The sequence below is a fragment of the Vipera berus genome, assembly GCF_964194415.1.
Source record: "Vipera berus genome assembly, chromosome: Z".
Taxonomy (NCBI): Eukaryota; Metazoa; Chordata; class Lepidosauria; order Squamata; family Viperidae; genus Vipera; species Vipera berus.
In genome coordinates, this window is record NC_138205.1 from 18,497,907 (window position 1) to 18,522,883 (window position 24,977).

The 24,977-nt window shown below is 45.8% G+C and overlaps 2 protein-coding genes across 5 annotated transcripts in view; both read left to right on the top strand.

Moving 5' to 3' along the window:
- LOC308678676 (troponin T, slow skeletal muscle-like) overlaps window positions 1-21,067 on the top strand; it is a gene marked incomplete at its 5' end in the record, with an annotated part of 40,791 nt that extends 19,724 nt beyond the window's left edge. The window contains 9 exons of the mRNA XM_081345906.1: window positions 1,220-1,241; window positions 1,824-1,884; window positions 2,097-2,213; window positions 10,054-10,131; window positions 15,509-15,622; window positions 17,462-17,571; window positions 17,686-17,776; window positions 19,644-19,684; window positions 20,829-21,067. Coding sequence (XP_081202032.1) covers window positions 1,220-1,241; window positions 1,824-1,884; window positions 2,097-2,213; window positions 10,054-10,131; window positions 15,509-15,622; window positions 17,462-17,571; window positions 17,686-17,776; window positions 19,644-19,684; window positions 20,829-20,874 — 680 coding nt within the window. The 3' untranslated portion in view covers window positions 20,875-21,067. The remainder of the gene's footprint in view (window positions 1-1,219; window positions 1,242-1,823; window positions 1,885-2,096; window positions 2,214-10,053; window positions 10,132-15,508; window positions 15,623-17,461; window positions 17,572-17,685; window positions 17,777-19,643; window positions 19,685-20,828) is intronic.
- Window positions 21,068-24,288: 3,221 nt separating this feature from the next.
- Window positions 24,289-24,977, top strand: part of LOC308677579 (protein phosphatase 1 regulatory subunit 12C-like) — a 54,106-nt gene continuing 53,417 nt past the window's right edge. For 2 of the 4 annotated variants that reach the window (XM_081344117.1, XM_081344116.1), the window contains exon 1: window positions 24,290-24,755. In XM_081344117.1, the coding sequence (XP_081200243.1) occupies window positions 24,387-24,755 (369 nt within the window). In that variant the 5' untranslated portion in view covers window positions 24,290-24,386. Of the gene's footprint in view, window positions 24,756-24,977 lie in introns of all 4 variants that reach the window. The other 2 variants (XM_081344115.1, XM_081344118.1) reach the window with 2 other exon arrangements.

The following is a 24,977-nucleotide window of genomic DNA, read 5'->3' on the forward strand; positions in this document are numbered from 1 at the left end:
GTCTGTGTGCTATGTATGTTCTGGATACATGCATGTAGTGTGTAGCAGTGTGTTCTCGCTATGTATCTATATATCTGAGAACATGCATAACCCTCTCATGTCTATAAGGGAAGCAACATATTGAAGCCCAAATGGTGGCAGTAGATATTTTTCAGTACCTATAGACATGGCTGTGATCAAACCAATGTCAGATCATGAAAACTGTATTTTGTTTGGTACCTATCTATCTCCATGTAGCAACTTCTGGGGTTTGGCTTAGATTTAGTGCTCATCTCTAGGCTGTTTTCAAATCAAAGTTTCCAAACCACTTTTGGGGGACAGAGGAGGGAGCTATACGCTAAGAGAGGTTAAATACCAGTAGCTATTTAAACGGCAGAATGATTTCACTTTACGTAAGCAGCCCTATAGAAGGCCAATGATGATGGCAATTTTGATCTCTCCGGTTGCATCAAACTATAATTTCCAGCAACCCTCACCACTGTCCTGGCTTACTGGGGGGTTTAGGACAACTTGTCGCGGCCATCTCGCCAAGGCCAACTTGCCACCGGACAACTCGCTGTGGCCAACTCACTGCAGGACAACTCACCATGGGACAATTCAATGCTGTGTTAATTGTGTCGTTCAGTTACTTTTGTTATTGGTTTTTGTCAAAATTATTGTAACGCTTGTATTTCTGAATTGACATTTATTTTTATTTTATTAGTAGGCCATGGTTCCATTGAAATTAATATAACTTTTGTATTCGTTGAAATGTCTCATGGCGAATTGGCCGTGGGTGAGTGGGCTGCAGTGAGTTGGTTGCGGTGAGTTGGCCTTGTCCTATTCGGGCTTACTGGTGTTGGTGCAACAATTGGAAGAGGATAGGTTGTCCACCCCAGCACTGGTCAAAATACTGGGTGCCCAGATTAGGTAAGAAGCCCAGCAGATGATGACAATAATGTGAAGACTGCCTATCCAGCCCAGCAGTCTCCGATTCAGACCAATGCAGAAAAATCACTATATCGAAATACAGATCTAGCTAGGAGAATTCAACATCTCCAGCCGCTTAATTGGCCCCTTGTTATGAATGTGTAGAAATGAATGCCATCCCTTGTTAGGGTTATGCATAATTCAGTTTCCCTCAGTTTCCTGCATCACCTCTGACAAGTCTTTCGCAATCCAAAGTTTTTCTTCTTTCTCTGCATCTAATAATCGTCTTTCTGTCTTCTGTTTCTCACAGAGGAAGAACGTCCCAGACCGAGGTAAGAAGGGGGAAGAGTAAGCAGTTCCACTCCGTTAGACTTGCAATCATTTTTCTCCACCTTTCTCAGCTCCTGTGTCTTTCTGTAGCGAAATCCCATTTTTCCTCTGTGTTGGTATCTTGCAGTCAGAAGTTGTGATTACAGCACTTGCAACCATTCGTTACAATGGTGATCCCACGACTCTGGAACAGGTGCAACGGGCATAAATACGTGCCGGTTGCCAGGCACCTGAATTTTGATCACATGACCATGGGGATACCGCAACGGTCCTGAGTGTGAACAACGGCCACAAATTACATTTTTTTCCTGCGCTCTTGTAACTTCAGATGGCTGCCAAACAAAGGGTTGAAGCTGAAGACCACCTGTAATAAGCATAGTTGTATACTTTCTGTAAAACTTGTCTTGATTGTGTTCAATATAATTCAACTTGTCTCGGTTCTGTTCACCAATCAATATAATGCAATAGTTGAGAAAGAATTTATCTGAAGATGTTATAGTTGGGGAGGTGGGATTGTGATACCCAAAAGAACACTTCAGTTTAACAATATTCTTCTTTCTTGGTCTGTGCTCTCCCAAACAAAGGCCAGTGGTTCCACAGTTAGCTCCTCCAAAAATCCCCGAGGGAGAGAGAGTGGATTTTGATGTGAGTATTTTCTTAATCATTCATAATCTTTTTTACATGAGTTTGTGTGCTCCCCATAGCCCTTCATATCTACAAATATTGCCAATGAATGTCATTCTTTCAGATGGAGTAGTTTGGAAAGCATAAACAGGCGGCAATGTCCTTCAGAGATATTAGAAGGGCATACTGTTCACTCTTTATAATCTCTTTTTCTTTCTGATGGTGGCAAACAGGACATCCACCGCAAGCGTATGGAGAAAGACCTCCTGGAACTGCAAACTCTCATTGACGTACACTTTGAGCAGAGGAAAAAAGAAGAGGAAGAACTTGTGGGCCTCATGTCAAGGATTGTGAGTTCCAGCCAGCATGGTTTTGTGTGTAACTTGATGCTAAAGTGGTGGCCATGTTGTCCTTTTACATATCGGTTTGACTTAGTTCATTTTTCTGGGCTGCCTACCACTAGATAAAATTCTGAATGGTTTCTTGGCATTTGGTAAATATTTCCAGGAGTAAGCAACAGAAACCCAAAGTCCGGTCTTGTTATGTACTGGGCTTTTTGGAATATCACCACGTGCCCTGCTGGAGAACCAATGGTTCTCCAGCATCTCAGACAGGACGGCACCAGTCCTGCTATTGGTCAACTTTGGGTGGCAAGTATAGCTTCAATCCGATTGGTTAATACCATAGGGCCTGGCTATACAGTATATATTGAGGCAGGGTGAATCCAATCTCTCAGTACAGTTTCTGCTTAAATAAAGTATGTGTTCGTCTGTACTCCTCTGCGTGTTCTCCTTCCTGCTCATCAGAGCCCACGACATAATAGGTCTTCTAGAGCTTCCTGTCTTGTCTAGGGACCATGCTTGACTGGAGGATTCTGGGAGTTGAAGTCCACTTATCTTAAAGTTGCCAAGGTTGGGAAACACTTCCTTTAAAATATGTCAGACAGACAGGCAGACACAAACTGTATCAGTATTATCCAAACTGTGAAAAGGTTTTGCATAGTGCCATAATATTCCCTCCTTGCAAATCATCCCTGTTTCCACCGTGTCTGTGCTCCAATTCATACACCGTCTTTTGTTCTTTAAATTCATCTTTTTTGTTATAAATATGAAATCGTTCTATCCAGCCATGACTTTCTCAGTCTTCCCATTTTTTAAAAAAATCTATTTGCTGTTCTTTCATGTACTTGGTTTGCAATCTGAATCTCATTCATTGTCTCTGTGTGACCAAACCACATCAGTACAGTTCTTGCATATTCACTTTTTTCTGTACTAATATGGACTGGATATTTTTCTGTCCAGTCCACATTAATTCAGCACCAATTCATTCTTGACTTTACTTCTTGTTCTGCTTCACATACCTCTTAAGAACTCCACGCCAGCTTTCTTTTCCAGTTCTCTTGATGTGTTCACCTTGCACTTCCATGTAATAAAGTAGAAGAAGCACCTTATAACTGCTTGAGAAATATGCACAGCTCACATAGACCATGTATCATCCATTATCCTTTGGCCAGGGTTTGTACATCTTTCAATTTCTCTATCCAGAATTTTCTTGAATAAAAGCTTATCCCTGCCTATGTACTCTAGTTTTTCATCATTTATGTAAAATTTCCAATTGTTCACTGTAATCTCCTTGTCGAATACAACTGCCTTGCTCTTTCATACATGAATATTCACATCTACACTCTCAGGCCAAATATATATGTTACAGAATTACATACATACAAACGTAGAGGTAGTCCTTGATTTACAACCACAGCTGAGACTAGAATTTTGGTAACGAAATGATGTGGTCATTAAGTGAGTCATTACATGACCAGACCTGACTTTACTACCATTTTTTATCGCAGTTGTTAAGCAAATCTTATGGTTGTTGAGGGAATCCTGCAGTCGTTAAGCAACTTGGGTTCCCCAATTGACTTTGCATTTTGGAAGGAGGCTGGAGAGGTGTCAAATAATGATCAGGTGACCAGAAGATGCTGCAACCTTCATAAATGGGAGCAATTCAGTGCTAAGCACCTGAATTGTGATTGTGCCATCACAGGGATGGATCATAATAACTCACTTTTTCTAAGACCATCGTCACTACATACAGGATGACCCCACCGTGGTTCTGCAAAGCCTTGAGGACTTGACCATTTTAGCAGGCCCTGGGGCAGGGTGGTGTAATGGCCTGTTGGACCAGTCCTTGAAAGGGGAGGAGCAAGCAGAACATAGAACATAAACTCACAGGGCTGGAAGGGATCTCAGAGGTCTTCTAGTCCAACCCCTTGCTCAAGGCAGGTGACTTTATACCATCCTGGTCAAATGGTCGTCCAGTTTATTTTTAAAAACCTCCAGTGATGGAGCATCCACAAGCTATTCCACTGATTAATTGTTCTCACTGTCAGAACATTTCTCCTTACTTCTTTTTAGCTAGCTTCCCCCCCATTGCTTCTTTGTCCAGCCCTCTGATGCTTTGGAGAATAGGTCAGTCTCCTCTTCTCTGTGACAGTAGCAGCATTCTTCCAAGCACTGGAAGGCAGTAATCATCTCTCCCCCTAATCCTTGTCTTTGATAGGCTTAAAGCCAAGAGAGAGGCAAGGGCATCTAGGGATGATAGTGCTGGAGACTGTGTGATTCCAGGAGTGTTGAAGCTAATGATCCTATTCTGGCTGAAGCTGATCCAGCAAGCCCCCAGGACTCCTTGTCTGCCCCCTTTAGGCTTTGAAGTCTAAAAAAACCCAGTTCCAAGCCGAGGTAGGCATCTAGAACAGAATGGGACAAATCACTGCCACGATGATGTTGCTCCTACTTAACCCCAGCATCCCCAGCACAGCTGTGCGACCCCTGGAGTTCCTCCATGGCTGGCCCTCCACGAACACATAAGTGCGGCACACACACACACACACACACACACACACACACACACACACACACACACCCTAAATGTGCCTCTATCCAGGCTGTGTTTGCACATTACGTATTGAATTTGCAGTAAAGAAACCAAATATTGGCAGACAGATTGAACCGAAGGCACATTGATTTAGGCAAGAAGAAGCCTTGTGGCACCTTAAAAGCTAACAAAGCTATCGCTACCTGAACTACATAAAATTCTTTTATGTATTTAAGCTTGTAGGCTACAGGAACTGCCAGGGTGAGGTCAGCTTTTTTGTTTTATGTGTGTGAGTCAGTGTTGAGATCCGGCATCCATGTGGACGTGTCCAGCTTTTTCGGCAAGATTTTCAGAGGAGGCTTGCTGTTGCCTTGGCCCTAAGGGCAGGGGTAGGCAACCTTGGCTCTTTTATGACTCGTGGACATCAACTCCCAGAATTCCTGAGCCAGCCATGCTGAGGGGAAAGGGAGAGGTTTCCAAGCTGAGCCATGCTGGCTCAGGAATTCTGGGAGTTGAAGTCCACGAGTCATAAAAGGGCCAAGGTTGCCTAACCCTGGCCTAGGGCTAAGGCACAACGGCTGGCCTAAGATCACCCAGCTGGCTTTGTGCCTTAAGCCGGATGTGGTCTTCCAGTTTATAGCCTGATGTCTTTAACCACTACGCCAAATTGGCTCTTTTATAGCAACGACAGGCGGTCCTCGGCTTACGATCACAACTGAGACCAAAATTTCAGTTGCTAAGCAAGGCAATTGTGAAAGTGAGCCATGCCTCATCTTACGGCCTTTTTCCCACAGCCGTTAAACACATCTCTGCAGTTGTTAAGTGAATCACGAAGTGATGAAGTCATGAAGTGAACCTGGCTTCCTCCATTGTCTCTGCTTGCTGGGGAGGTCCCAAATGGGGCTTCCCGTGACCCTGGGATGGCGCAGCTGTCACAAAACACATGTCAGTTGCCACGCGCCTGATTTTTGATTAGGGGATCACAGGGACGCTGCAATGGTCGTAAGCACGCAAAACAATCATAAGCCACTTTTTTCCAGGCTGTTGTAACTTTGAAGGTCACTAAGCGAATGGTTGTAAGTTGAGGACTACCTGTATACCCAACCCCCAGATTTATACTCTCCCCCAGGACACCTCCCCCCACCAACTCATTTTTCTTTGCTCCTTCTCCAGTGGATCCTCTCACCCTTCTTAACCTTCCACCCATTATTCGCGGCAGCCCTCTCCTTCCTTCCTAACTCCTTCCTTCCTAACTCCTTCCTTCCTAACTAGCTCCGGTCTTCCTACTTCCTTTCCTTATCTGGTCTCTCCAGAATCCAGCCCGATTTTGCTCCTTTCTCTCCCCCCACCCCGTCTCTGGTTCATTTCCAGCTCTTGTTATGTCACCAATGCCCCTCTCTCGCTTGCCTGTTGCCATTGTTTCAATCTTCCCTTTGACCAGACTTTCCTTCTTTCCTTCCTCCACCTTTGGCTAGGCAGCTTCAGAGTACTTTAAAGCAAGTTAGTCAGTCAATCAAAATAGGGCTGGAAGGGACCTTGGAGGTCTTCCAGTCCAACCCCTTGGCTCAAGCAGGAGAGACCCTATACCAGTGATGGCAAACCTTTTAGAGACCGAGTGCCCAAACTGCAACCCAAAACCCACTTATGTATCGTCGGGTCCCCGGTGGGTGTGGCCCATTCGGTGGGCATGGCTGTGGTGGTAACAGCAGACAGGGTGGGACTGAAAAGTTCAATCAATCAATTCCAACTTTGCGAGATCTTTTTTTTCCCTTGAGAAGTTAAATTCATTGATTGATTGATTGAATATTTTTTTTAGCACACAGCGGCGGAGGCCTAAAGCGAAAAGGTTTTATAAAACCCAGCTGAAGGCCTAGGACTGGGGCGCCACCCGTGGCACGCGTGCCATAGGTTCGCCACCACGGCCCTATACCATTTCAGACGGGTGGATGTCCAGTCTCTTCTTAAAAACCTCCAGTGATGAAGCACCCACAACTTCTGAAGGCAAGCTTGTTCCACTGGTTAATTGTCCTCACTGTTAGGAAGTTTCTCCTTAATTCCACGTTGCTTCTCTCCTTGCTTAGTTTCCATTCATTGATTCTTGTCTTGCCTTCTGGTGCTTTGGAAAATAAGCCGGCCCCCTCTTCTTTGAGGCAGCCCCTCAAATACTGGAATACCACTATCATGTCCCCCTTAGTCCTTCTTTTCTCTAGACTGGCCATACCCAATTCCTGCAACTGGTCTTCATATGTTTTTGTCCCCAGGCCCTTAATCATCTTAGTTGCTCTTCCTTGCACTTTTCCCAAAGTCTCAACATCTTTTTTTGCAAGGTGGTGACCAAAACTGGATGCAATATTCCAGCTGTGGTCTTACTAAGGATTTATAAAGCGGCACTGATGCTTCATGTGATTTTGTGACCATCAATTTCCCAGCTAAGCTTCTTTATTTAAAGCAGGGCTAGCACTGGGGGTTTCTCCCACTCCTAATCCAGTGCTTGAACTGCTACACCAAACAGCTCAATTACTGGCAAGCCCAAAGGTCCCCTAAGTCAACCAGGCTGCCATTGTTCTTTGAATGCATTGCTCGCGAGAGGAAAGCTTTCTATAGATTTTTTTTAAAAAATCCCATTTATATCCCACCCTTCTCCGAAGACTCAGGGCGGCTTACAATCTAAAGCACAATGTGCTTAGCAATAGGTTTATAGTGGATGGCCTTCTATTACTGTCACTGGTTTTATCCCGGTGTTGTTGTTTTTTGGGGGGGGAGGGAGGGAGGTTGTTGAGGGGGTTGTGCGTTTGGGTAAGTTTTTTTATATTTTCATTTACACGAAACCTTTTTCAGAATATATTTTAGGATGATTTGTGTCTTCAAAGCAGCATTGACTTTTGGCAACTGCCTGGACTAGTCCTTGCACTTTTCTTAGAATATATATTTTTTTTCCAAAAGAGGTTTGCCATTCCCTCCTTCCTAGAGCTGAGAGAGAATGACTGGCCCAAGGTCACCCAACTGACTTTCTGTTTAAGGCAGGATTAGAACTCACAGCCTCCTGGCTTCCAGCCAGGTGCCTTCACCTCTGCACTAAAATGGCTCATCCTTTACAGTTTAGCCTCCATTTACTTTCCTCCCTTTATTCTCAGCTCGTATAGAGGTACTCCTCGACTGATGACCACAATTGGGCCCAAACTTTTTGTTGTTAAGTGAAAGATTGTCAAGGGAGTTTTGCCCTGTTTTACGACCTTTCTTGCCACAGTGGTTAAGTGAATCCCAGCAGTTTAGTAACCAGGTTGTTATGTGAATCTGGCTTCCCCACTGACTTGGCTAGTGAGAAGGTTGCACGCACTTTTCCGTGCTGTTGTAATGGTTACTAAACGAACTGTTGTAAGTTGAGGACTACCTCTATTGCCCGATTAATTTCCTATTTTGTTTTTTTTTCTATTGTAATTTTCCATCTCTGCCAACTATAATAAGTAGAACCGTCTTTGTAATTGTAATTTTCCAAGGGAACATTGCTTTTCACTGCCACCTGGTGGCTGATTAGGCACCATGATGCAAGTTGAATCCAAAAGATAAAAGATACAGTTAGTCCTCGGCTTACAACCACAATTGGGACCAGAATTTCTGTTGCTAAGCAAGCTGGTTGTTAAGTGAGACATGACCGTTTGTATGATCTTTTTGGATGGTTGTTAAGCAAACCAATGCAGTTATTAAGTGAATCACATACAGGTAGTCCTTACGACCACCATTGAGCCCATTTTTTTCTGTCGTTAAGGGAAACATTTGTTAAGTGAGTTTTGCCCCATTTTATGACCTTTCTTGCCATAGTTGTTAAGTGAATCACTGCTGTTGATAAGTTAATAACATGTTTGTTAAGTGAATCTGGCTTCCCCACTGACTCTGCTTGTCAGAAGGCTGCAAAAGGGGATCACGTGACCCTGGGACATTGCAACCGTCATAAATATGAACCAGTTGCCAAGCATCCGAATTTTGATCATTGGACCATGGGGATGCTGCAAAGGTCGTAACTGTGAAAAATGGTCATAAATCACATTTTTCAGTGCTTTTTGTAACTTTGAACGGTCACTAAACGAACTGCCGTATGTCGAGGACTACCTATAGTCATTAAGCGAATCCAGCTTCTCCCATTGGCTCTGCTGCCAGAAGCCAGCTGGGAAAGGTAGCAGATGGCCATCCCATGACCCCAAAACATTGCAACCACCATAAATACATGCTACTGGCCAGGCACCCAAATTTTGATCACATGGCTGCGAGGAGGTTGCATTGGTCATATGTGTGAGGAACAGTCAGAAGTCACTTTTTCCAATGCTGTTGTATCTTCAAACGGCTGCTAAATGAATGGTTGTAAATCGGGGACTATCCATAGTTGTATTCCCGGATAATTAAGTGTAATCATTCCTGAAATTATGAGCAAAACCTGCATTTATTTGGAATTACATTTCTCAGATAGAGGTTTCCAAAAACCAAAAATCATATGTCCAGTGGCATGTGGTGAAGCAGGTGAGAGAGGAAGCTGTTCTTTTGAAAACCTAGATGTGAGAAATTCTCAAATATAGATGATTATTATTTAATCACTGGTCACTTAGTGACCATTTGAAGTTACAATAGACTTCCCAAAAGTTATTTACGACCTGGTTTCAGAGTTCTGGTGGCTGTACACCCCCATGTGGTCACATTACCCAGTGGTGGGATTCAAATACTGTATGTGAACAACTGGTTCTCTGTGTGGATGCCGCTTCCAGAAGTCCATTCTGGGCCTGGGCAACAAAAAATTAGCTACCGCTTCTGCTGAAGTGGTGTGAACTGGCTGAATCCCACCACTGACATTACCCCATTTTGACCACTAGAACACTGATTCACCTTTACAACCATTTGCAGCATTCTACAATCACATGACCATGATTTGTAAGATATATTTTTTTTGCCAGTTTCTGGCCTCTTCGGTCACTTTCCAGAAAAAATGCTTCTAGAAATACACTGATTCATTTAACGACTGCAACATTTGCTTAATGACCACCACATTCACTTAACAAAACTAGCATTCACTTAATGATCACCACAAACATTGAGTTCAATCACGTAGGTGCCTTGACTTATGACCCATCGTGACAGACATTCCAGGCTCCATTACAGTCTCAAGTGGAGGGCCACCTGTACATAGCATGCTTTCATGTGCCAATAGAGCCCCACCATTTTCTGAAAGGAAGGGAGTGGGGAATATATCCTCTTACCCTTGGCTGAAATTGGCTTTGATGAATTCACCTTACTGAATGCCACAGAGTCATCGTTTGTGTCCTTTGACAGGAACATCGTAGGGCAGAGCGTGCCGAACAAGTACGAGTCCGCACTGAGAAAGAACGGGAGCGGCAGGCCAAGCTTGCTGTAAGTATCATAATCTTTTAGGACAGGGGTCTTCAAACTTGGCCCTTTTATGACTTGTGGACTTCAATTCCCAGAATTCCTCAGCCAGCGTGCCTGGCTGAGGTATTCTGGGAGTTGAAGTCCACAAGTCATAAAAGGGCCAAGTGTGAAGACCCCTATTTTAAGATAAAGCAGGAGAGGGTATAAAACTGTTGACGATGCACTGATGATGTCACCTAGTTGGGTAATGAGACGTCTGCAAGCAAACAATCAAGCTCAGAGAACACCAAGAACTCAACAGTTTAAAACCTTTGAAATCTCAGCAGGTATTAAGGTCTTAAATTTATTAATTTAGGCTCTTCATTTTCAGCTTCCTTTTAAATCAACTAGTATATTTGGTGATCAATAAGTGAGAAACTGCAATTTGACTCTGAATCATGAAAAGTCAACACTGTGATCTAACTGAAGTCTGAAAATAGCCAGGAAGGTGTTTTATTGGAACGCCTGTGCTAAAACAAGGAATTAACACTTTAAATTGGTTGATTTTTAGTTATTTTAAAGATTTTGAAAGATTGTTTTCTGAGTTTGAATTGCCTTCAATACATGCTTGACAATGTAATGCAAACGTATTAACTAAACAGTATGGCCCAGATCGGGGGTAGGCAACCTTGGCTCTTTTATGACTCGTGGACTTCAACTCCCAGAATTCCTGAGCCAGCCATGCTGAGGGGAAAGGGAGAGGTTTCCAAGCTGAGCCATGCTGGCTCAGGAATTCTGAGTCATAAAAGAGCCAAGGTTGCCTACCCCTGGCCCAGATGCTTAGCAAACTCGGAGGTATCTGTAATTTTACATTCTTTAGAACTGTGATCTAAAGGTTGGAGGCCCCCAACCTTCATGGCTTGACAGCCTGGCAGTTGGGGAGAAGGGAATCGGGCCGTGCAAGTGGCAGACCAGGTTGCATGTGTGTGTACGCCAGCCTGCCCCTTGCACAAGTTGGGTTGCATGGGTGCATGCCGGCTTGTCACTCATGCAAGTTGAGCTGTGTGCGCGCACATGTGTGCTCAACTGCCACTCATGTTGGGGACCCCTGCTTTAGAAGATGCTGCACTAGAATGGGAGCCAAGAGTTTGATTTTATAAGATATGAAAACGTAAAGTGAAAGTTAGCTGTATATTGGTTTTGTTGTTGATCTAGGGTAGGGGTTGGCAACTGGAAAAAGGAAAAGAGCCACTCAGAACCGGTTCCATCACACAAACAAAAAAGTGAGAGCCGCAAAAAGTGTGCGCGCGTGCATCCACTCACGCGCATGCGCAAAAAACATTTTGCGCATGTGAAAAATGGGAGGCACCTGCGCGGCGACGGGTCTCCCCTTTGGAGAGGTGCGCGCCATCCTGTTCGGAGACCTGCCGTGTTCGTCAAACATGGATGAACGCGGCAGCTGTGCAAACGGGACGGCGGCGGTTTGGACAGTGCACGCGCACCTCTCCCAAGCCGCCGCCGTCCCGTCCGGAGACCTGCCGCGTTCATCAAACATGGACGAACGCGGTAGCTGTGCAAACGGGATGGCGGCGGTTTGGAGAGTGCGCGCGCACCTCCCCCATGCCGCCGTCCCGTCCGGAGACCTGAACGTGGCAGCTGTGCAAACGGGACGGCGGCGGTTTGGAGAGTGCGCGCGCACCTCCCCCAAGCCGCCGCCGTCCCGTCCGGAGACCTGAACGCAGCAGCTGTGCAAACGGGATGGCGGCGGTTTGGAGAGTGCGCGCGCACCTCCCCCAAGCCGCTGCCGCCGTTCCGTCCGGAGACCTGCCGCATTCGTCAAACATGGACGAACGCGGCAGCTGTGCAAACGGGACGGTGGAGGTTTGGAGAGTGCGCGTGCACCTCTCCCAAGCTGCCGCCGTCCCGTCCGGAGACCTGCCGCATTCGTCAAACATGGACGAACGCGGCAGCTGTGCAAACGGGATGGCGGCGGTTTGGAGAATGCGCGCGCACCTCCCCCAAGCCGCCGCTGCCATCCCGTCCGGAGACCTGAACGTGGCAGCTGTGCAAACGGGACGGCGGCGGTTTGGAGAGTGCGCGCGCACCTCTCCCAAGCCGCCGCCGCCGTCCCGTCCGGAGACCTGCCGCGTTTGTCAAACATGGACGAACGCGGCAGCTGTGCAAACAGGATGGCGGCGGTTTGGAGAGTGCGCACGCACCTCCCCCAAGCCGCTGCCGCCGTTCCGTCCGGAGACCTGCCGCATTCGTCAAACATGGACGAACGCGGCAGCTGTGCAAACGGGACGGTGGAGGTTTGGAGAGTGTGCGTGCACCTCTCCCAAGCTGCCGCCGTCCCGTCCGGAGACCTGCCGCATTCGTCAAACATGGACGAACGCGGCAGCTGTGCAAACGGGATGGCGGCGGTTTGGAGAATGCGCGCGCACCACCCCCAAGCCGCCGCTGCCATCCCGTCCGGAGACCTGAACGTGGCAGCTGTGCAAACGGGACGGCGGTGGTTTGGAGAGTGCACGCGCACCTCTCCCAAGCCGCCGCCGCCGTCCCGTCCGGAGACCTGCCGCGTTCGTCCATGTTTGACGAACGCGGCAGGTCTCCGAACCACCATAAAAAAGCGATGCAATTTCTCCTCAAGAGAGAATGGTGCAGACAGACACCTAAAGCCTGAAAGGTCAGTCTCACTGCGTCACCACAGCCCAGATTCTTGTCAGAGCAAGACACCTGCTCGTTGCGGGATGCAGCCCAGGCCAAGTGCAATGCCAGGAGGAATGGGATAATAACATTAGCAGCACTATTACTTAACAACAACGCTGCGACGATCGGAAGAAAGAAGGGGACAAGCACTTATGAAGCACAACAAGTTCCCCACTAGTGCCAGCTACAGGACCCCCGACTGTCTCTCAGACGCGCCTTTATTCCTTACACGACGTCCAGACTGTGGCTCCCTCCTTTCCAGCCTCGATCCACCGGGAGCGGGGGACAGTCGGGGGGGGAGGAACGAGAGGGAAGATGCCGAAGGTCTACCCCTGGCACCTCCTTGCTGCATTTCTTTTTTTTTTTACCAGGGAGGGAGGAGGGCTTACCTGCATGGCCCTGCCCGGCTGGTCCTTAGAGTGGGAGGCACAGCGAGATCGTTCCCCCCCTCGAGAGAGAGAGAGCCCGAGAAGCCGGACCAGAGGCGGTGTCGGGTTTCTTCACCCCACCTCCCCACACTCAAAGGTCGCCAAGCGCTTTAGCGGGCCCGTCGGTTTCTTCCGGCGAAGCTGCGGCTAAAGCTGCTACTTCGCAAAGACTGCGGGCAAATCGCTCCCCTCTCCCACCCCTCCTCCTTCTCCGACCGGCCGGGCCGCCAACCTCTTTTTTGCTGGTTTCTAGGGCAACTGGGTAATGCTCAGCGCAGCCTTCCTGCGGGAACTGTTGCCCCCGCGTGCGCTCGCACGGACATCCGAGCCCTGTCTAGGCCCGAGGAGGGGGGGAGCGTGCCAGGCGAACGCGGCAGGTCTCCGAACGGGCCGGCGGCAGTTTGGAGAGGTGCGCGCGCACCTCCGCCCTTCGGAAAGGTGCGCGCGCACCTCGGAACGGGCGGTGCCACTCTCCATTTGGAGAGGTGCGCGCACACCACTGCCCGTTCGAAGAGGTGCGCGCGCACCGGGCAACTGGGAGCCGCAGGAGATCTAGGGAAAGAAGTATCAGAATATCCAATTTTGGTAAAAAAAAATCAACTAGTGTTTAAAATGGTGAAACCTACTTATGATTTAAAAATGAAATTAATCCATGGGAAAATATTATTCCAGATCTGTAGGAGTAGATTTCTTATGTTGGTGAGGGAAGAAATGTGAAGGTTTTTAAACACGTATGATCTGGTGTTGCTCTCTTAGACCTCTACATGTAGTCCTCCTCTTACAAACACAACTGGGCTTCACTCCATTAACCACAATCCTGACTCTCCCAGTTGCAATAATGAAGTGACCACATGGGTCGTTAAGTGGAGTGGTGGGGAGACCACCACCCCCTCCCCCGGGTGTGTTGGGAGGCCCATGCCTTCCCTCTGCCCCATTGGGGTGAAACGGAATCTGAAAGCTAACTGAGGAGCATTCCCTAGTATTTAGATGGCAGTTGAGGTCTCTTGAGTGGAAGGTCCAGCTACACATCTGAGTGGATTCTTAGTGGCCCAATCTGTTTCGGTTTCCTACAGTGCCTTGCATAATGCTGCGCTAAATGCATTGTGAGAAATCTGTCATTTTGGGACGCGGTGGCTCAGTGGGTTAGGATGCTGAGGTGTCGATTGGAAGGTCGGACGTTTCGCGGGTCGAATCCCGAGTGCCACGTAGCAGAGTGAGCGCCTGTTACTCGTCCCAGCTTCTGCCAACCTAGCAGTTCGAAAGCACGTAAAAACGCAAGTAGAAAAATAGGGACCACTACGGTGGGAAGGTAACAGCGTTCCGTGCACCTTTGGCGTCTAGTCATGCCAGCCACATGACCACAGAGACGTCCTTGGACAAGCGCTGGCTCTTCGGCTTTGAAATGGAGATGAGCACCGGCCCCTAGAGTTGGAAACAACTAGCACGCATGTGCGGGGGAACCTTTACCTTTACCTTTAGGGCCATAGCAGCTGTTTAGCGGTGCCACATGTTGGAGACAGCCTTAAAATTGGTTGCTGCAGTTTTGCTTTGTGATTTTTGTGTAGGGCCAATTATTTTTTATTTTGGAAGGAAGGAAGTAGTAGGTTGTCCCCACAGACATCTCTATCTCACCGTTATGTCTACTTGCATGCCCTTCTCTGCACTCAAAAATATATGAAAACATTCACATGCTCCAATCTCTTTGTGAGCCTGTGAATCCGGGCATTTTGTATGTGAATTGTCAGAGCTAAAATTCTTCAAACATTCCTAACCAGACAACAATAGTTGAATATCCTTGGTGGGAACATTTCAAAACAAGAGCCCTACTTGGCTTTTCAATGTCCTGTTACAATCTGGTAACTGAGATAAGACTTAAGAAATGGAAAAGAAGAGAATACCGATATAATGTTAATGACCCATAGTAAATACCGCACAGCAGCGCGAATGGATGTGATCGGCGGTGCGTGTTATACGCCGGTGCGTGTTATACGCCGATAAATACAGTATATAATTTTAATTTAAATGTAATTAAACCAATGAAATACAATTCAGTGAATATGATTACTATGGGTATTTTAAATCATTCCCCCAGCTGCTGGGTTAAGACTGACCCATTTGCTGACAATTCAAGGAAAGTTTTGGAAGGCCACACTAAGGATTTTTGGAAATCCTCGCATAGCCTGGAGTCTCCATAGTTTTTCGTCTGATAAAGAAGGAGCACATTGGGGATTCCTCCCGAGAGGGAGCAGGGATAATGTTCTCCATGGTGTCTTCCTTTGCAGGAAGAAAAGATGAGGAAAGAGGAAGAAGAGGCCAAGAAAAGAGCTGAAGATGACGCTAAGAAGAAGAAAGTGCTCTCCAACATGGGAGCTCACTTTGGTGGATACCTGATCAAGGTAAGCTTGTGGTGGCTTCACTTGGGTGGGGAACTTCAGTTTCATTTCATTCTTTCAGAAGGAGGCATCAAGATGAAGCTGCACATGAACCCTTTACTGCAAAGTGTAATCCCATAAAAATGTTCTGTCTGTTATGGTGGGCGTCATCAAGTGGTTTTGATTTGATAGATGATATGATGGGGATGATACGATGCTAACAAAAGTGCATATAGTCAAGGCCATGGTTTTCCCAGTTGCAATGTATGGCTGTGAAAGTTGGACCATAAGAGAGGCTGAGCGCCAAAGAATCGAGGCCTTTGAACTATGGTGCTGGAGAAGACTCCTGCGAGTCCCTTGGACTGCAAGGCGATCAAACTGGTCAGTCCTAGAGGAGATCAACCCTGACTGCTCTTTAGAAGGCCAGATCCTGAAGCTAAAACTCAAATACTTTGGCCACCTAATGAGAAGGAAGGACTCACTGGAGAAGAGCCTAATGCTGGGCAAGATTGAGGGCAAGAGAAGAAGGGGACGACAGAGAATGAGGTGGCTGGATGGAGTCACTGAAGCAGTAGGCGTGAGCTTAAATGGACTCCAGAAGATGGTAGAGGACAGGAAGGCCTGGAGGAACATTGTCCATGGGGTTGCGATGGGTCGGATACAACTTTGCAACTAACAACAACGATGGGGAGTAGAACCCTGATCTTATTCTCCTGGTGCCCAACAGAAACGTAATGCAACATAATGTATATTATAATAGTGTCTAAGAAGTAAACTACCATTTCAAGAAATGGACACCATTGTGTGGCAAAGGTACCCCTGAGATCTTATATACTAAGGCTACTCTGGCATGAGCTTATGAGACAATGTCAACGTGAGATTTAATAATCTTTTTTTTTTTTAAAAAAAGGCAAGCAGCTGCATCTCAGAGAAAGTTCTACATAAGCGAACTGATTCCAGACCTGATCTCTTCTCAGTGGTGCTGCTGCAAGTTTGGAGTCCCATAACAATGAACGCTTCAGTTCATGGGGGGGGGGGGGCAATGACTATCTTGAACAATAGACTAGCAGCCTTGGGCAGGTACTGGCAGCAAGTCGAAAGAGAAAGAAGTGCATGCCTTGGTTTGCTCTCCCCTCAGAAGGTTGGTGGCAAAGCAAGGCAGGTAGCTGGAGTGGCATTAGGCAAGGCCCTGGGGCTTACTTGACCAGAAGGCAGCCTTGTCCAGCATTCCACCCAACCCATCATTATCCTGGACCATTCTGGCTTGTTCCTTTTTGTTCTGCAGTGGGATAGAATCAAGATCGTGTGCAGTGTTAAAACCACTTTACAATGCCTTGGTAAGGCTCCACCTGGAACACTCCCTCCAGTTTTGGTCTCCACAATGTAAAAAATATGTTGAGACTCTAGAAAGAGCATAGAAGAGCAACAAAGATGATTAGGGGACTGGAGGCTAAAACATGAATAACGGTTGCAGGAATTGGGTGTGTCTAGTTTAATGAAGAGAAGGGTGAGGGGTGACATGATAGCAGAGTTCCAATATCTCAGGGGCTGCCACAAAGGAGAAGGCATCAACCGATTCTCCAAAGCACCCAAAGGCAGGACAAGAAGCAACAGATGGAAGCTAAACAAGGAGAGAAGCAACCTACAACTAAGGAGAAATTTCCTGATAGTTAGAACAATCAACCAGTGGAACAGCCTGCCTCCAGAAGTTGTGGGTGCTCCCAACACTGGAAGTTTTTAAAGAAGAGATTGGACAATCATTTGACTGAAATGGTACAGGGTTTCCTGCTCAAGAAGAGAGTTGGACTAGAAGACCTACAAAGTACCTTCCAACTCTTGTTACCCTGTTATTTTATTTTTCAGGCAGAGCAAAAACGTGGAAAGCGACAGACTGGGCGTGAAATGAAGATACGGATCTTAACAGAGCGACGAAAACCTTTGAACATAGAGAACCTAAGCGAGCAACAGCTGAGGTGGGACCCAGAGGAGAACTCTGTGTGATTGCTTTCCTAGGGTGGGGTGGATAGGAGACCTAGGCTGTAGGCTGCTGTGGCACAACAGAGGATCATATTTTCCTGTGTCTCCAGGGAAAAGGCTAAGGAGCTCCATGATTGGATCCATCATCTAGAATCGGAGAAGTTTGATCTGATGGAGAAACTCAGACGTCAAAAATACGAGGTAAGAAGACAAGGGGTTGTGGGGGGTGGGTTAGAAGGATGAAAACAGTTTTGGCCTCCTCCAGTTTTGGAGAAGCTGTTAGATCTAAAACAACATATTCAGAGGGGCATCATGAAATGCCAGAAAGTTATACGTTTCTCCCACGTTAATAGCATTTCTTGGTAGAGAATGGAAATCTTTCTCATCTTTTAATTTCTACCTTTCCCCAATGCTGCATGTTCTAGATTCAACATTTGGGGCCTCTTAATCCTAATGTAAAATTTTGTTAATCATTCTTAGAGAGTGATTAATCACACCCTTCTGGTATCCTGATATAAATAGCCCAAATATTTAAGTTATTTGTTGCTTTTAAAAAAATCTTCTTTTTCGGTGCTGGTATATATGTAATGAAATTTTGAAACGGTTAAGAAAGTTTCAGAGATGTCACTTCTTCCCCTATAATCCCTTTCCATGGAATAAAGTAACCGGAGTGTTTCTAGGGCAGGGGGTAGGCAACCTTGGCTCTTTTATGACTCGTGGACTTCAACTCCCAGAATTCCTGAGCCAGCCATGCTAAGGGGAAAGAGAGAGGTTTTCAAGCTGAGCCATGCTGGCTCAGGAATTCTGGGAGTTGAAGTCCACGAGTCATAAAAGAGCTGAGATTGCCTACCCCTATATAAAGTAAGTACATGTAATCCTCAACTAACAACCACAGTTGAACCCAAAATTTCTATTGCTAAGCAAGATAGTTGTTAAGTGAGTTTTGCCCCATATTACGACCTTTCTTCCCATTGGTGTCAAGTGAATTTTCTCCAGTTGTTAAATTAATTAACACGGTTGTTAAATGAATCTGGCTTCCCCATTGACTTTTTCTGTCAGAAGATCGCAAAAGGTGATCACACGACCTTGACACACTACAACGGTCATAAATATGAATCAGTTGCCAAGCATCTGAATTTTAAGCATGTGACCAGGTGATGCTGCCAAGGTCATAAGTAGGAAAAATAGTCATAAGTCTCGGGTTTTTATGCTGTTGTAACTTCGAACGGTCACTAAAAAAGTGGTTGTAAATCAAGGACTGCCTGTATACAGAAGGACACGGCCTGTTGGAGAACAGAACATGTGGAATAAGGAACTGTTTTAGAAAGTCAAAAGAGAGTCTAAATACAGGTCGTTCTCGACTTACAACCATTTTTCACACTTATGACCATTGCTTTAATTCCCACGGTCACATGATCAAAATTCAGCTACTCGGCAACTGACTCATATTTATGACGGTCCCAGCGTGCTGGGATCGTTTGTAACTTTCTAGCAAGCAAAGTCAATGGGTAACCAGATCCACTTAACAATCATGTTATTAACTTAACGAGTTGAGGGATTTATTTAACAACTGTGACAAGAAAGGTTGTAAAATGGGGCACAACTCGCTTAGCAAATGTTTCGCTTAGCACCAGAAATTTGTTGTTGTGGGCTCAATGGTAGTCATACGTCTAGGATAACTTGTACTACTCTCTGTTGTATGTCAAGGCTACAATCAAGACCACCATGGTCCATGTGCTAGAAGGACCAAAGTATCTAAATATGGAAGTATCCTGTCACCTGGCCAGCCCGTTATGATACCAATAATCTTTTTGATATCTGCAAGCACATTAGTATCTATCCAGCTTCTGCTCTAAATGTCAGTCTTAGCTAAATTTGTCATAAGCTGTGTCAAAAAAAATGAATTACTTGGACACATTACTGAGTAAGCATGGTGAACTATTTATAGTTGCTTATATAAAAAGGGAACATTAAAAGCCAAAGTTATTCTTAAAGATGGAGCCTTCTGTGATGCTGACATCATATTAACGTAACTTCCATTCTATTTGTTTTTGTCTTCCCCCTCCAGATCAATCTTCTGTACAACCGCATTAGCCACGCCCAGAAGTTGTGAGTAACCTGTGTGTGACTGGGAACAACACTAACCCAACCTCTTTTCTAACTCCCCTTATTTTTATGTATTTTCACCAGCGGAAAGCCAATATTTCTAATGTAGGAATAGATAAGCCAAACTAGACATTGCCTGTTGTGTCCCACGACAAACTACAGAATTTCTAGACTACCATGTGCTTTGATTGCTATGCTTTCTTTTTTCTTTTTCTTTTATTTTCCATGTTTCTTACAGACTAATCAATGGCACTTTTTCCATAGTCACAAACAGGCATAACAGAGCCTATTAGCTCTAAGACTTTTTGGAACTGCTACCTACACAAAACTCAGGAGGAAACAGTGGCGTAGCGTGGGTTGTCAGCACCCGGGGCAAGGCAAGTAATTTGCGCCCCCTAACCTGCACCGCACGCCTGGCACACACCCCTCCACAGTGGGTGGCGACCCGGCGGCTCGGATCGGATTCGCACAGCCAGCACTGCAGTGAGAGTGAGTGAGCCAGGCAGGGGCAGAGAGCTGCGAGTGCGAGCGCGCCCCCCCCAGATGTTGCGCCCGGTGCGGCCAGCCCCCCCTGCACCCCCCACGCTACGCCACTGCTCCTCTCCCATCTCTTGTTCTCTTATTTCCCTTTTCTTTTCAGTATAACTATTTCTTTGCTCCCTCTTCTCCCTCCCTCCCTTCCCTTCTTCTGTTTTGCTAAAGGAAGAATGGAAACTTGAATGCTTGTATTTGTGTGTGCAGTGTATGAAAATCGATTATTGTGCAGTATATATAAGATATAATAGTAGGATATATAAAGGATCAGTTCTTTTTATAAATTGAATTATTTATATATTTACTGTTTCAACATGGCAGGGAAGCCAGGTATTGCAGTGTGTGTGTGTGTGTGTGTGTGTGTGTGTGTGTGTGTGTGTGTGTGTGTGTGTGTTTATACTTTTTTCTTCTACTTTTCTTGTGTGGGAATCATCTTAAATGCAAAGCCATCTTCTGTTCTACAACTTTCATGAATAAATGCATATTAATATATTAGAATTTTGGTTTGAATTTTACACACAAAAAATGTGTGAATATTGTACAAAAATGTTTGCTGTTAATAACCACATATTGTAATGTGTGTGTGTGTGTGTGTGTGTATTCTCCTTCACAGCAAAAAGGTTGCTGGAAAAACCAGGCTTGGTGGTCGCTGGAAGTAAAAGGGAATCAACTCAGCATGTGGAGCCCAATCTGAAAATCTCCCTGGCAACAGAAGTGACTGCTGATTACATCTCATCCTTTCTTTCCTTGTGTTGTTTTGTGTTGAATTGAATGCTTTCCTGTCCCACTCCCTGACTCCTTGTCATGTGCGTCTCTGACCAGTCTTGTGCCACAAGCCACACAATAAATCAACCTCTCTTCTTCATGAAATCTCTCCAGCAATTCAATTTTTTTCTGATATCCATGATTGGTAGAAATGGAACCAAATAATTCTTTAATTGTTCAAAGAAATAGGGGGGGAGGAGAGGTTAAAGTTGTAAAGTGATGGGAATTGGGAAAGTGTATTGACCTACCTGCACACATTTTTTCAGCCCAGCTTCAGCAACATCTTTTTGTGAAACTGATCCTCTTCTGACTTCTGGTGGAGATGCAGTATCATTTACAGCAGTGTTTCTCAACCTCAGCAGATTCAAGATACATGGACTTCAACTCCCAGAATTCCCCAGCCAACATGCTTAAAGTTGAGAAACAGTGTTTTAGAGGTTCTGTTTACAACATCAGCAGCAGCAGACCTCTTCTTTTGTTTATTTCTTCTTCTTTTGTTTATATCAGGAGTGAACATTTTATCATCCCAAAGTTGTCTAAGATCTCAAAGCTCCAATTTGAGGCCTCTGGATCGCATTCCAATTATAACCTCTCCAACACAGAGGCACTGTTTTCTAGCAGTGGAAAACTCAACAAAAATGGCGAAGGAAGGAAGGAAGGAAGGAAGGAAGGAAGGAAGGAAGGGAGGGAGGGAGGGAGGGAGGGAGGGAGGAAGGATCCTCTCTAGCCTCCCTCCCCCTCAAAAATCAAATATTAATCCCATCAATATTTATGATATGACATTGTCTATTTGGAACCATCCTTCTGCCATCTCTAGACACCTCTCCACCTACAAAATTAAGAACAGTCCCTGAGCCATCAAAAGCTTGCTTACTTCTGCTTTGTGTGTCCCAAAACCATATTAAGATAATACTTATCAGAAAACAAGATTACAAAAGAGCATAAATTTTTTGAATGTGAAAATACATCCAGCAAATGGTTAAAAATCCGAAAGAAATAATAATAATTAAAAAAACAGGGAGAGGGGAGATGTGGCTGTTAATTACACCCTGCCTTCACCTTCATTTTTATACTGATGTGAAGTGGTACCTGATGTTACAATGCCATCTATGGAATTCCACTTTCAAGGTTACTGGCATCATGCTCTCTCGTAACAAGGCAAGGATCACCTTTCAGATCCAGCTTATCAATCCCTTTAAAAAGTGAGGGTCATGATCTGGATCACAACCAGCAGAACTTATGTAAAAGGTCCCTTATTTACTTGATTCAATCCAAGGATGGAGAGGAGTCCCAGGTAATAGCACAAGACTCTTTACAATTGTTGCTTCAGAACTGGCCCACAAAGAATCAAGACTTGGGCAATTTGTGATTGACTTTATTAGCAAAAGTTTGTGTGAAAAGGTCCCAAGAGTCTCCTGGGAAGTCTTCTTGCCCATTTCTTTCCAATGTGGAGAATCATCCTGAATCAGTGTTTTTCAACCTTTGCAACTTTAAGATGCATGGATTTCAACTCCTAGAATGCCCAAGTATCCTGATAAAAGTTCAAGTTTATAGGGTTTATGAAGTTAGCATGATTTTCACTCTTGACAGACCCACCCAGCTGGCTGGAGCACTAAGTTGAAGTCCACACATCTTAAAGTTTCCAAGGTTGAGAAGCACTATCTTAAATAGTGCTGTTGCATGACCATCCATGGAAGCAATATGAGGGGGAAAATATTAGTACTGGTGCTTTACTGCCATATAGCCACTTTGTAGGCTCAAAACTAACCCATGGTGGGTCAGATTCACTCTGTCTTTCTTGCTTGCGATTGCTGGGTAGCTTATATAAATTAAAAGTAGTTGTCTTAGGCTTCATACAAAATAGTTTTTAACTATATGTGTGGAAATATTTGTGTATATGGAGAAAAAAAGGAAAAAGCAAAGGAAAACAGACTAGGAACTGCATAAATATAGAAGAACAGAGATTATTTAAAATTTAGGAAACAACTAAACTCCCAAAATCTGGAAATTAGAGGAGGACAAAGAGATACTGAACAGAAAAGAAAGCTCTCTTTGAGGTCCCCCAATGGTTTAAAATGAGCAGCCCAGAAATATTAGCTTCACACTGGTCAGTTCCCTTGGTATCTTTATAAAAATTTATAGTATAAATAATATACTATTATATTTATATAGTGTAAGTAAACAATATACAGGTAGTCTTCAACTTACAACAATTCACTTAGTGATTGTTTTAAGTTACAGTGGCACTGGAAAAAGTGACATGACCATTTTTCAAACTTATAACCGTTGCAGCATCTCCATGGTCACGTGATTTACATTCAGATGCTTGACAACTTGACTCACATTTATGACGGTTGCAGTGTCCCAAGGGTCACGCAGCCCCCTTTTGCAGCCTTCTGACAAGCAATGTCAATGGGGAAACCAGATTCACTTAACAACCGTGTTACGAATTTAGCAAGTGCAGTGATTTACTTAACTGTGATCAGCAAAGTTGTAAAATGGGGCAGAACTCACTTAATAAATTTGTCACTTAGCAATATAAATTTTGGGCTCAATTGTGGTCGTAAATTGAGGAATACCTGTAGTTTGCTCGCTTAGAGGGAGCAACCATAGACAATAAAAAGCACCGATGCTTTACTTTTTCCAGTTCTATGGGTATTCGATGACATCACCCTGCAGAGTCTCTGTCAAAAAATATTTAGGCGAGGGCCCATAGAGACATTCAACTCCGTCCCATCTTCGGAGAACCTTTAGAAGGGTTTTCCATTCTAAACAACTGTGGGAATTGTAAACGACTCGGTAGGAAATTAGCTCAAAATCTCCCGCCGGAATTAGAGCGTTTTTATAAAGATACTACTGAAACTTGTCTTACTTCTTATGGACTTCATCTCCCAGGAGCACTTGCGGGAGAGAAGAATAACAATAGCCGGCAGGCTATTAAGCATCCTTTAAAAAAAAAAAGAAAAGAAAAAGGAAAGTTCCATAGAGATAAGAAATGGAGATCATGAACAATGGTGATACAGTTCTTAAGAGGGGGATTCTGCTCCAAAGGAAAGGGCTGGAAAAGCATGTGACGTGTATTTAAATAATAAAGTTTTAAAGTCGCTTGTTCCGCTTTCACGGAAAGTTATGATTTAAAGTTATAGGAAAACGAAGAGTTAGTCACTCCCGTCACACCGTGGGGAGGGGAGGAGGAAAATAGCGGAACTAGGACTCCATTTCCCGTCATGCCCCGCAAGCTCTTTCCTCCCTCCCCCGGCTTCATCTGGCTCCCCCCACCTTTCTTTCCTGTCTGGATACGGAAGCCGAGAGGCGTTTCTCCGGCTGATTTTCAGCCTAACCGAGCAGCTGGGCCGGGAGGGCCGCCCAGCCGGGCTGGCGGCGGCGGCTGCAGCAGAGGAAGAAAATGGCGGCGCCGCTGCTCTCCCTCTCCGAGGGAGAAGGCGCCCGAGCGCGGCGGCGGGAACAACTCCGTGCCTGGGCCGAAGCCGAGGCGGCCGCCGCCGCCGCCGCTCTTCTCCCGACCCCGCCTCCCGCCGACTCCGCGCCTTCAGCCGCTCCGGCTGGGTTGCCGGCGTCCGCGGACGAAGCGCTGTCTCTCGCGGCGCCAGGGATGGGCTCCGGCGGCCGCCCGCGCGCGGTCCGTTTCGACGCGGCCGCCGAGTTTTTGGCCTGCTGCGCCGGCGCCGAGCTGGAAGCGGCGCGGGAGATGCTCCGGGCCGACCCGGCCGCCGTGAACGGAACCAACGCGGACGGCATCAGCGCTCTCCACCAGGTAGCCACGAATGCCAAAGGGAACCCCGCCGTCCGCCTCCCGCTTCTCCGCTCTCTTCTTTCGTCCTGACTGGGCATACGCCGGCGGAGCGGGTCCCAAGGAAAGGGTTTCTCTGAGCTTGTACAGAGTGTCTTTGTCTCGGGGCGGAATAGCAGGGGCGCCTTTCATGCCAGGGTCAGCTCTCTGTGAGGAGAGTTTGCAAAGCTGCTTCGTGCACTGGGA